The sequence below is a fragment of the Amia ocellicauda genome, chromosome 1, assembly GCF_036373705.1.
Source record: "Amia ocellicauda isolate fAmiCal2 chromosome 1, fAmiCal2.hap1, whole genome shotgun sequence".
Classification (NCBI taxonomy): Eukaryota; Metazoa; Chordata; class Actinopteri; order Amiiformes; family Amiidae; genus Amia; species Amia ocellicauda.
The window spans coordinates 5,797,030-5,810,346 of NC_089850.1; the positions used below are offsets into that span (position 1 = coordinate 5,797,030).

A 13,317-nucleotide genomic window follows, 5' to 3' on the forward strand; every position below is an offset into this window, starting at 1 on the left:
TAGTGAAATGTAACAGTACATTTAAGGCTATAGATCGATATGACATTCAAACAATAGAGACAATACTGTGTCCTGCAGCGGTGCAGCTGTCTCAGTGCCCAGGGCCGGCCTAAATCTCAAGTGTGAACAGGGCCCAATATGCTACAGCAGGAATTCACATGCCAAGGAGGAAGCTTTAAGGATAGTTTTCCCCTCATTTTCCACCATGTTTGAATTAAATGCCTTTAATATATGTAGGTTAAACCACTGCAATAGATTGCACATATCACGCACCTCTGGCTTCTATTCTATCCTGGTTGAAGATATTTCATTATGAAGGTTTCGGCGGTACTCCAGGAGCCATTTTCAGGCTGCTTGGACTTATTTTTTAAAGACTGTTAAACTATCAATGGTGTAGAACGAGAAGCTCACCAGTTTTCAAGATGGTACGAAGGCCTGCACTGATGCTACAGGGAAGTGGCCACACCAGAAGACTGTGGAAAATGAAGCCCTTATGAGGACACTCCCAGATGGACAGCTTATATCGGAGTTGATGACAGAAAGGCAGAAGGGAGATTTGACATCGTTCTTCTGACATTGATTATTGGATTGCCTTGGTTCGTCCCGTCTGCCGGTTCCCGACCCCCTGCCTGAACTGCGTTCGCTCCGCACATGGGTCCCTTCAATCCAGTCTGTTCGATATGACAGGTATAACAGCCTAGGGAAAGCATTGACTGTTATCCTCCATTCAAGTACATGTGTGTAGATGCATATATAGTAACACTGAGCACAGAGCAGAGGGGGCATCAAATCTTCCTTCAGGGTTCTGGGGAGATACCTTCGAGTGACTGCTAGACAGGCTGTTACGTGTGGAAAATATATAGTATAATTGTACCATTTCCTAGTGTGAATAATTAACTGACAATTTTCCTGTACAAGATTAAATCATAAACTTCTCCAAAGTAAGCAAACACTTAATATTACTATACATCTTTCAGACACTTGAATGGATTAATTCAGTAATTGTGCTGCCATTTCAAAGGCTAGCCATGTGAAGGAAGAGATGCTTCTGACCATTTCTCCAGTTAAGACAACAACAACAAAATCTTACATAACTCACTGGGTCTTTTTACCCAAGGAAAACAAGTGATTGACAAAAAACAAACAAACAACAAACTGTAGTGATGATATGGTTCTAGCTGCCCTTAAAAGCAGATGAATTAAAGATTAACCATGGATTAATTATTCAGGATAAGTACCAAAGCTTTAATTAACTTCTTTTAGGAGTCACTGCCTTTGAAAAGTTTAGCAGCTTGATGAGCGGTGAAGAAACCCTTCGTATTTCAAGCCAAACGGTTCACAGAAAGATGCTGTACAATATAAAGCTTGATTTAAAAGAACCAAATCAATATTGCCTGCTCGTTACAGGTATTTATGATGATTAATACTACAAAAGCCCTTTCCTGCTAAGCTAGCCTAATATTTTGTGGTGTGTAGTTTGGGGATGATTTGGCCCCACCTGCAGGTGACTTGAAGCAATAACAACTTGACATTATAAAGACGCCTAAAATCCAATTAACCAAAACCAAACCCATTTGTGTGTGTGTTTGCATATTTATAGCCTCCCTTTTTAAATTGATGATGATAAATATGAAAATGCATTTAATAAACACTAGGTAGGAAAGTAGGACACTGCAAGATTGTGAACAATGAGGGATTTTGCTTTTTAATTGAAATTTTCTACAAATATTTCTACACAATTGTTTAGACTTCTAATTTAGTTTTTATTTAATAAACGGGACAGAAAGAGACCTTCTCATTCACATTCTGTCACTCATAAACCTTTCACGTTGAAAAATGAACAGCGCACACTGTCAATGTCCATGGACAACCATAGTTTATTGTAGCCAATCAATGTCACACTTTGCATTCGTACGGGCTTTCCACAGTTTGTCTTTATTTGTAGGCAAAAGCATGACACAGCATACTGTAGCTTTGCTTTGGTGCTTGGTTGTAAAGAAACGAAGCCATGACATTCCCAAAGCTGGAAATAAGATTCCCATTGTGGAGACATTCAATACGTTTATGGTTTTATGAGCTAAAGGCTCTTCTACACACGACACACTAGGGGTGATGCAGAAAAGAAACAATATGTGCAGACAAGTCCTGGGAAGGTTTTCATACAACAGTGGAACAACAACAGATGAAGATGAAAATTAATACATATATTTTGTGTGTATATGTGTGTGTGTGTGTGTGTGTGTGTGAGTGTGTGTGTGTATCTCCAAATTTAAGGACAAGCATGAAATATTCAGCAACGATTCTGCATGTAAGAGCCTGCTGGTCTGGGTTGGGAGTCTTATTTCCAGGTGTGCATACCCACCACCTGTATCACAATGCCACTAGGTGCCAGTTCAGCTCGGCAGTGACCTACGTGACATCCATCACTTCAGGATTACAGGATGCCAAGAGAACCATGCAGCTCCTTCTGTTGTGAACACACCTAGACCGATATGAATCAAAGCTTCAATATGGATCTGAAGGGCCCTTAGTGTCATAGTCCGTTGGAGATTAAATTTGTTTTAATAGTTTCCATTGATTATAAACATGAATTACAAATTGCCTGATTTTGTTTTCATCTGCAAGTCAATTAAGATAAAATGTTATTGCCACTTCACAGTCAGAAATATTTATTTGTATGTGTGTGTGTGTGTGTGTGTGTGTATATCTACATTCCCCTAAAGGATTATTAGGAACACCTGTTCAATTTCTCATTAATGCAATTATCTAACCAACCAATCACATGGCAGTTGCTTCAATGCATTTAGGGGTGTGGTCCTGGTCAAGACAATCTCCTGAACTCCAAACTGAATGTCTGAATGGGAAAGAAAGGTGATTTAAGCAATTTTGAGCGTGGCATGGTTGTTGGTGCCAGACGGGCCGGTCTGAGTATTTCACAATCTGCTCACTTACTGGGATTTTCACGCACAACCATTTCTAGGGTTTACAAAGAATGGTGTGAAAAGGGAAAAACATCCAGTATGCGGCAGTCCTGTGGGCGAAAATGCCTTGTTGATGCTAGAGGTCAGAGGAGAATGGGCCGACTGATTCAAGCTGATAGAAGAGCAACTTTGACTGAAATAACCACTCGTTACAACCGAGGTATGCAGCAAAGCATTTGTGAAGCCACAACACGTACAACCTTGAGGCGGATGGGCTACAACAGCAGAAGACCCCACCGGGTACCACTCATCTCCACTACAAATAGGAAAAAGAGGCTACAATTTGCATAAGCTCACCAAAATTGGACAGTTGAAGACTGGAAAAATGTTGCCTGGTCTGATGAGTCTCGATTTCTGTTGAGACATTCAGATGGTAGAGTCAGAATTTGGCGTAAACAGAATGAGAACATGGATCCATCATGCCTTGTTACCACTGTGCAGGCTGGTGGTGGTGGTGTAATGGTGTGGGGGATGTTTTCTTGGCACACTTTAGGCCCCTTAGTGCCAATTGGGCATCGTTTAAATGCCACGGCCTACCTGAGCATTGTTTCTGACCATGTCCATCCCTTTATGACCACCATGTACCCATCCTCTGATGGCTACTTCCAGCAGGATAATGCACCATGTCACAAAGGTCAAATCATTTCAAATTGGTTTCTTGAACATGACAATGAGTTCACTGTACTAAACTGGCCTCCACAGTCACCAGATCTCAACCCAATAGAGCATCTTTGGGATGTGGTGGAACGGGAGCTTCGTGCCCTGGATGTGCATCCCACAAATCTCCATCAACTGCAAGATGCTATCCTATCAATATGGGCCAACATTTCTAAAGAATGCTTTCAGCACCTTGTTGAATCAATGCCACGTAGAATTAAGGCAGTTCTGAAGGCGAAAGGGGGTCAAACACAGTATTAGTATGGTGTTCCTAATAATCCTTTAGGTGAGTGTATATATATAGATACACACACACACACACACACACACATACAGTATATATTAAACAGGGGGAGGGGGGATTGTAACCTCTAATTACAAGGGGTTATCAGGAATTGCAATTAAGCATAGCTTCATTTCCACATTTAATGAGTCACCAAAAAACTTCAGGCTGCTACTTACGATGTGTCAAAATAACAAGTAAAGATTCATACATGCTACTTAATTACTGCATTCCCAGTTCTGCCATGTATTTGAGATTTCCACCTTTTAGTTTTGCTTCATTGTAGATTTTAATCTCCTTTAAATAAAAAGCAGTGCCAAATTCATTGTGGAAGCTACAGTATTTAAATGTTTTTACTACAAGAGAAAGGGTCAAAATAAGGCTCAATTGAAGCCATGGTTAATTGACAGCCATGTCATTGATCACAAATTATCATTATATACTTAGACTTATTCAGATTTTTTAACTGTCCATGCAAACCTTCTGCTAACACTCTGTAGTCCATAAATCCAAGGCAAGCGCTCATGGTTCAATCTTTCACGATCACATCAGAGCAATCTCAAATTAACAAAAACCCAACAGAAACCACAAACATGCTAAAACAATTAACCATTTGTTTTGCTGTCACTGTTAATTTTGTCGAGCGATGATCTTCAATGTGAAGCTTTGGGTATTCCAGTCCATCATTCATGGACATTAACTCCAAATCTGGAGATGAGAAACCCATGGGCAAATCTGTGTGGCTTACAGGAGTTTTCAGTACTGTTACAGTATACACATCCAGCCTTGGACATATGTGATCAGTGTACAGAGTTGTATACGTTTGATGGGGAATCAGGCTACATGTCTTTGCATGAAAATAACTCATGCACAAACATCTTTACGCAAAGATAGGGAAACCCCCCCTTTGATTGTTTTCCTTTTGTGAAATTAAATGGAGATAAGAAGCCCGAAAAGAAGAAATAAAGACCAAAAAAATAATCTAATAATAATAATAATAATAATAAAATAATAAAGTTTATCAAAGTATTTAGCAAACAAATGCTTTCAAACTTTGGGGGGTAATAATTACATATGAAAAATGTTTCCCTTGGGTGAAGACATGTAGTCAGAAAGCAGTGGTTTTGTAAGTATTTTGGCAAGAACTAGACTCCTCTCCTCGCCTGGGAGGACGTGTGAGTTTGCGGCACCCCCAAACGAACAGACACATCCCTTCCTCGCGGCGCGCTCTCTCCTGCTGCTCGATACTGTTCAAACAGACGCTTGCTGTGTCCCTCCACCCCACGCTCAGGCTGGAGTGACCCGAGGCTGACCAGCTCAGCAGGCTGTAGGGAAGCAGCTGTAATCCTTCAGTGTGTGTTTTTAAACCGTGTTTGCTTCAGGCGTGGCCACTCTGCCCATCTCGCTGCCGCACAGCTGCTCCCTGGAGCAGCCCAGGGACTCCACGGATAGGCTCTGACTGGACAGGATACTGCTGAGGCTCTGCTCACGGCCATCCCTCGGATGGGCTTCGATTTCCACCTGCACCTCAATGTTGGTGCCCTCCCTGGACAACAAAAACAGATTCCATCAACATCCTATCAACAATCGCAGCTGATATCGCTGCTCTAGAGGCAGTTCAGGGGAGAGCAACCAGACTTATTCCAGCTCTGAAGGGAATGTCCTACTCGGAGAGACTGAGGGAACTGAACCTTTTCACCCTGGAACAGAGGAGACTACGTGGGGACTTGATTCAAGTCTTCAAAATCATGAAAGGTATCGACCACATCAACCAGAGGAGCTTTTCCAGATCAGCAGGGACACACGCACCCAGGGACACAAATGGAAATTGGGCTTCAAAGACATTCAGGACGGAAAACAGGAGACACTTCTTCACACAGAGAGGCATCACAATCTGAACAAACTCCCCAGCGATGTGGTTGAAGCGACAATTTGGGAACATTTAAAAATAGACTGGATAGGATCCTTGGATCACTTATTTATTAATCGACACCAAACGAGCACAATGGGTCAAATGACCTCCTCTGGATTGGAAACTTTCTTATGTTTTTATGTTCTAATAAACAAGAGCTTGGCGTTAACTTTGGCAAACGACATCTCTAAGGTACTGAACAAAAAGAGAAGAACAAGAATAAGAGCAAACACTGGATTATACTGTACAAGATCAGAGGCTGTTTCTAATTTCAATATAGATCAATAACTCACCTTAATGAAGGGTCCTGCGTGTCACTGAACATACTTCCCGCCAGGGCCACGGTGCTTGCCGATTGGTTGTCCTGTTCCTTGCCACTCTCCCGGTCCCCATGGCTCCGGCTGGTGCTGGGCAGCATGCTAGCCTCATGGACGCTGGCCTCACTGACCGCTAGGTTGGGCTGACCCGTCCAGTGGTCACTGACTATGCAAGGGAACAGAGAGATCCTCACGGGAAGTAGCAATGTACAGGACATGTTTTATAGAACACATCAGCGATGTTGAATTAAAAACAACACTGGCGAAACCGCCGCTAAAGTTTCTATATATCACTAAATGGTATAAGATGTAAGAATGTCCATGCGTCCATCGTGTTTCATATATAGTGGCCCCTACATATTTATACACCTGCGAGTGAGCTAGCTGTAAACATAATTATCTAATAACAATGTGTCGACGTGATGGCTGTTTTCTTTCTACATTACATTAATTCTATACTTGACAGGCTCTCCGAAATCTCATACAATAACATCTAGTGGCACTTCCATATCTGCTGTCTTCACATACAGTGAGGGAAAAAAGTATTTGATCCGCTGCTGATTTTGTACATTTGCCCACTGACAAAGAAATGATCAGTCTATAATTTTAATGGTAGGCGTATTTTAACAGTGAGAGACAGAAATAACAACAAAAAAATCCAGAAAAACGCATTTCAAAAAAGTTCATGCTAGTGTTAACACCAACATTAGCATATTATGATGCCAGCAAACCTACTGTGGTTAGTGCAGGCGCAAGCAGCTTTGGTTTAGGAGCTACACTGCTGCAGGGAAAGGAAGGTGAGCTCCAACCTGTTGTCACGAGTGGCAGTGACCACTGGATCCCAATATAGTCACTCTATGCCACCCCAGTTTTAATAACTGACGAAGAAATGATCAGTCTATCATTTTAATGGTAGGTGTATTTTAACAGTGAGAGACAGAATAACAACAAAAAAATCCAGAAAAACGCATTTCAATAAAGTTAAAAATTGATTTGCATGTTAATGAGGGAAATAAGTATTTGACCCCTTCGACTTAGTACTTGGTGGCAAAACCCTTGTTGGCAATCACAGAGGTCAGACGTTTCTTGTAGTTGGCCACCAGGTTTGCACACATCTCAGGAGGGATTTTGTCCCACTCCTCTTTGCAGATCCTCTCCAAGTCATTAAGGTTTCGAGGCTGACGTATGGCAACTCGAACCTTCAGCTCCCTCCACAGATTTTCTATGGGATTAAGGTCTGGAGGTTTTGTGTTTCTTCCATTTGTGAATAATCGCACCAACTGTTGTCACCTTCTCACCAAGCTGCTTGGCGATGGTCTTGTAGCTCATTCCAGCCTTGTGTAGGTCTACAATCTTGTCCCTGACATCCTTGGACAGCTATTTGGTCTTGGCCATGGTGGAGAGTTTGGAATCTGATTGTTTGATTGCTTCTGTGGACAGGTGTCTTTCATACAGGTAACGAGCTGAGATTAATCTGTATACCTGTATAAAAGACACCTGGGAGCCAGAAATCTTGCTGATTGATAGGGGATCAAATACTTATTTCCCTCATTAACATGCAAATCAATTTATAACTTTTTTGAAATTAGTTTTTCTGGATTTTTTTGTTGTTATTCTGTCTCTCACTGTTAAAATACACCTAGCATTAAAATTATAGACTGATCATTTCTTTGTCAGTGGGCAAACGTACAAAATCGGCAGGGGATCAAATACTTTTTTCCCTCACTGTAGTAATTGCAATGAAATCCTGTCTCTTTTAACATTGTTTATCTTTGTGAACTCTGCTCTTTCCGGGCATCAGTTGGAATGATTGAAATTAAAGGGATGTGGATTTGAACAAGCCGTGTATTTGTGTCTTTCCCAGGGAAGGGGAGGGCAGTATAGGCGGTCACCATTTTGACACCTAGAGAAGCACTCACAGTTGGCTAAATCTTCCAGCTGTATTTTCCGCGGCTCTAGCTGATCCTTTTGACCACGGCACCAGCCGTTACGACATAGAGACATGGGGACGACTCCGTACACATAGGTCATCATGAGCGGGACTCCGACTCCTGAAAGACAGACAGATTGAAGCAGACGTTATTAGAGTAAATCGCAAAAAAATAAACACAACTTTTACATTAAATTGAAACATCAAAAGAGAAAAACGAATGAAGAGCTACTAATGATGATCAGTATTCATTAAAGTTGTAAACTATCACTGGCAAATATGGGATTTCAAATAAAACGTGGCAGCTGGTGACTCTCATTTGTATTTTTGTTTCAGTTATTTTCATTCAAGAAGCTTATGGTCAAGATTATCGAAATTTAAAGGAAACGAAAGTTCATGATGCAATAATGTATTTTTAAATTTGGTGCTGAGTCTATTGTTTAATGAATACAACTTTTTACGGAAGGCTTTTTATTTAGCTTGTTTTGATCATATTGAACACATGCATATAAAATGTGGTGAATTTCACAGTAGTAGTTAATAGTAGTTAGTAGTAGTTAATATCTGAGGAGTAAACAATAGCAGAATATGTTTTAAGTGGTGTATCTATTAAAAAAATGCTTGGATCAAATTGTCTTATTGAAGGGATAGGATACATCATAGGAATGCATTGGTACAATGATGAATAAGTGGTGTATCTTGATTGGGAGTTGGTGGTTTGTGTCCTGTTTCCATGGCTTAGGTACAGTAAATATTATCCTGACTATATAATACAATAGCTATACTGTATTCATTTTAGACCTTTCAAGATATATATGTTGATATTAGCCTGATAGGATTTCCTAAAGTGCCTTATGGACCAGTAATATATTGTCTTTTCCATGTTGAATGTAACTTACTTAAGGAAATATAGGCAGAATTGTGAAAAGTTATTTGGTGACATACTGGGGCACTTAGGAACGAAAGATTTGAAAATGGACATAGACCATTTTAATTGTAAGAATTAAAAGTGTGATATGTTTTTCAACAGCTATACCTGAAATTATTATTTTTCATAGTAGTAGTACTAGTAGTAAGGAATTTAGCTGTCAGTTAGGTTTCCCAGAATCCTAAGGGACTGATAAAGGTTGTTCAAATGTTAACTTATGATGTCTTATAAATACACTGCAATACAAGGGTACCAACACTCTGGGCAAAACCCTTCAGTAGATTTCAGTGACTCATATTAAGACATGAGAGATGATTGGACTGCTCTACAAGTCTAATCTAATCAGATGTGTCTTGGGGGGGCAGTGGGAAGTGGTAAATGACAGTTGGGTCCTGATGCTCAAGACCATGAGGGACACTCGAGGGAAGGCTTGACTAATTGAACTGCAGACAAGGGGCAGGAGGAGATATAAGGAGAGACAGGTGGAAGGAAGGAACAGCATTACGAAGAAAGACGTGGGTACAGGGAAAGATCTTAATATGGGCAGTGATATGAGGTCAGTGTACAGAGTGAAACAGAGCAGCATGAGGGAGGTGACGCAGAGAGAAAATACGGCGAGCAGCAGGACTCTCAAGTCAAGGGTGGTTGGCGGAGAAGGCCAGCCAGAAGGGAGCTGAACTAGGCCAGTAGTGACAGGACAATAATAAGCATTATCATAACAACAGTGCCATAATGACAAGTAGTGCATACTGGTCTACATTTAAGGTTCTAGGAGAATACTGGCTATTAAATGAGATGCTGAATCAATGAAATCCAGACCAGAGTGTCAAATGTAGGGAGGCAGTCAGTGAACTACAATATAGAAACCCCCAGGCTCCTTCTCAACCGAGTCATCTGGCTGAGTAATCACACAGGAGTTTGGTTGCAAGTCTTTCTTTTCCAATTTATGTACACACAAACACACAAATAAATGAATATGTATACATATACAGTTGTAGTCAAATGTATGTACACCCTTCCTTTGAAAGAATGTTTCATACCATAATCAATGGCTCATTCTTAGCTGAGTCAATGTTGTTGTGATGTTACATGACTTAATACAACCCTGTCATTAGTATGCTTGTTTTTATTCCCCAATATTTAGTTTTCCTGTTTTGACTGCAACAACATTAAAACAAAGTGACCGGACAATCTAGGAACATATGATTTTTTTATATTAAGGTCGCCAGCTTTTCACAGGCCAATCCCAAGAGGAGGGGATGTGGTGCCTTGTTAAATTTCAAAGATCATGCTGGTCAGATTTAATTATTATTATTTAGTATTTTATTGCTATTATTAACAAAGGGTGAGGGTTAAAAGACATGGATGAATAGGTTTTCAGCAACCGTAATGTATAAAAAACTTGACCAAGGCTGAGGACGGGAGCTGAGAAATTGTACACTAATACCCCATTCACACTGAAACAATTGCCAGCTTTTTGGTGACATTTTGTTGCTGGCAAGGTCTGTGTGAATAATAATGGCAGTGAGGTAGGAACAATTATTTTTATGTTTTAATATAGTCTTGATTTGCCTTTAAGCAGGCTGTGTCTCAGTGTAAATGAAGTGGTTGAGTGAAATACTCAGAAGCCCTAGAGAAGAGATGTGCACCAGAAGAGAAGCCTTGACTTAGAGTAATGGTAAAATTAGAGTTCAATCCAAACAATCTAATGTTATAAATTCAGTGAAGTTGGCCAGAATCAGCTGGTCTGTTGTCCAGCCTGTGCTGTGAAGGTCATTGCATATGATTGCACTACAATTTGGATAGAGCCTTTGTAGTCTGTTAAGTATTCAGTTATCTACTGAGCAACTTTCAATAATAATTGAATTTTTCCACAGTGTCTTGCCACAAACTAGCAGCCTTGACATAAGAGATAACGTATTAAAACTGAATTTGAGACACAATAACAACCACAAAATGGAGCAGACAAACACAGCAGTCCAAATGTGAAAGCACAGTGGAAAAAAGGACATTTCTACTGTGATTGGAAGTGCTCCTGGAACGAGATTTGGTTGGTTTGACTTGTATGCTCTTAAAACATTATGTCACTTGGCAAAGAGCTACTTGTGCCAGAACATGTCAAACATCATATTGCATTCAAAATATGAAGTCTAGTGACTCAAAGACAGACAGATTTGAAGGCATTCACTTACCCACAGTCACAGCTGCTATAACCGGAGAAACAAACACAGACATGACAACCCCACTGGCCACCGTCAGGTACTGTTTACTCCCTGAGATATTGTTTTTCTTACATCGACTGTGGACCTGAGAGTTGTTTGACAAACAAAAAGCAAGCAAACAACAACAACAACAACAACAACAACAACAAAAAACAGAAGATCAGTTGTGTACTTATATCCAGCAGTGCTACTTTGGGTGACACAGAATAAGAATCCTACTATAACAGAAAACAGTATTTACTTCTATTTACAGAGGAGAGTAACAGCTTGTAATTGTATAAATCTAAAACAGGTAACTGGTTAGTCAGACCTTTTATTTGCCTCTTACACATTCTTTAACCAGATATTAAGGTCTGACATGTCTGCTTTATTGTCATACCCTGGACTTTCTGTACACATGTCTAAGAGTCTTTTTCTGTTTTTAAGATACGACTAAGGGACATAAAACTCAACAAATAACAGCAGAGGAGCACAGTATTTTGCTTATTCTCTAACACATCTTTAGGGCTAGCCCAAATTAAAGCAATTACCTAACCGTGAATTGCAAAGTACAAATCTGGACCATATCATGGTTTAATTTATTGTTAAAAGCCACTCTTTACACTCTTTAAAAATCACAATGTGATAGGGTACAACTTTGTAATTTGGTCTTGCCCTTAGTAATAATTTAACTAGTACAGTACATGAATATGTAATCTATTCATGACCCCTACAAGAATAAAGTTAAATGGCTCATAGAATAAGAAACTGAAAAATGAAATATTTTGCCATAGTTAAATCATGACTTATTGGGCATTGTTTCAAATGATCCCGTCAACGATTTACACTGTTCAACATTAACACAATCAGAAAAAAGGGGGGAAACATGAATATAGATATCCACAAACACATCCCATCCTCAAAACATTCACAGAGGATAAACAAAAGGAGCACAAAGAGAGAGAGAGGGAGAATCCACCAGGTCTCGTTTCCCAGCAGATTTTAGTATTTATCACATGCAGACAGAGTGATTGCTTTTCTCTACACACTTGATTACTTGTCTGTTCTTTAACTGAACTGTCCTCCTACGGCTTGTCATTCGGGTCCTTCATAATGGAAGAACCAAGAAAAACTCAATATCGTAATAGGGAAATCTGATGGACTATTCTGTGTTTTCTCGACACCCCGCAATTGATTTAATGTACCTGTCACCGGGTTCGGGTTTTAATCCCTGTGTGCAATTGATCCAATCTCTTTTCACTTTAAAAGCAGAGACAGGGAAGAAAAATAAAAACACAGATTAAAAATAATTAAGGTTATTCTCTTCGGACACATGTGCAGACCATATTATTTCAGTTGTTTTTCTTGCTGCATAATGTTGTAAAACGTTATTTGTTAGAACAGAAATAAATTGGCAGCTAGTGATGCAAGTTACCTCATTTGCTGGGGACTTTTAAGTAACACCACTACGCACGTCGTAGCAAAAGCAGATGTCTGTGTTCATGGCTTCTGATTACGCCAAGTTTCCAGAGCCGCCCAAGTGTCTGGAATGGTTTCGGAGGCTTGTTTATCCAAACCCACTCATGTTTTCACTGATTTAAATAAAGAAAAGCCTTTTTCTAACCCAAATAAGAAAAATAATCTGGAGCAATGGATATAGCAGTACCTTTCGACCCATGTAGATTGGTATCCCCACTATAATGACTGGGATGGCGATGCCAGCGATGAGAGAAATGACCACCGGAGCTCCTAGTAGCATTCCCACCTGCCAAAGCACCTTCCGTGTCTGTGACCAGGGCTTCTTGCCCCAGAATGTGCAACCAGAGGGACTGCAAGAGAGACAGACAAAGACATGCTTGAAAATGAACCAATTCGGTCACTCAGAGGACACTCACACTCTGGGCAGTGAGCCAACGGTGAATGTCATGAATGCTGATGCACAGATTTAAAAAATAATCATTCTTACATGACCAGCCCAACAGAGTGTGAAGGACATGACTTTACTCCTTCAGCTCAGCCTTTGGTTGACTTCATGAATTGTATCCTTCCTTTTAAAACTGTGATGTAATCTTGTCCTAGATTATCTGTATTATGTTGTTCAGATTCAT

The 13,317-nt window shown here is 40.2% G+C and overlaps 1 protein-coding gene across 1 annotated transcript in view; it reads right to left on the reverse strand.

Annotated features, from left to right (window-relative positions):
• Nucleotides 1-3,541: 3,541 nt before the first annotated feature.
• The window catches only part of LOC136718453 (E3 ubiquitin-protein ligase RNF19A), a 39,167-nt gene continuing 29,391 nt past the window's right edge, over nt 3,542-13,317 (reverse strand). Inside the window, exons 6-10 of the mRNA XM_066696511.1 lie at nt 12,876-13,038; nt 11,201-11,315; nt 8,070-8,201; nt 6,127-6,316; nt 3,542-5,467 (exon numbers count right to left, since the gene is read on the reverse strand). Coding sequence (XP_066552608.1) covers nt 5,284-5,467; nt 6,127-6,316; nt 8,070-8,201; nt 11,201-11,315; nt 12,876-13,038 — 784 coding nt within the window. The 3' untranslated portion in view covers nt 3,542-5,283. The remainder of the gene's footprint in view (nt 5,468-6,126; nt 6,317-8,069; nt 8,202-11,200; nt 11,316-12,875; nt 13,039-13,317) is intronic.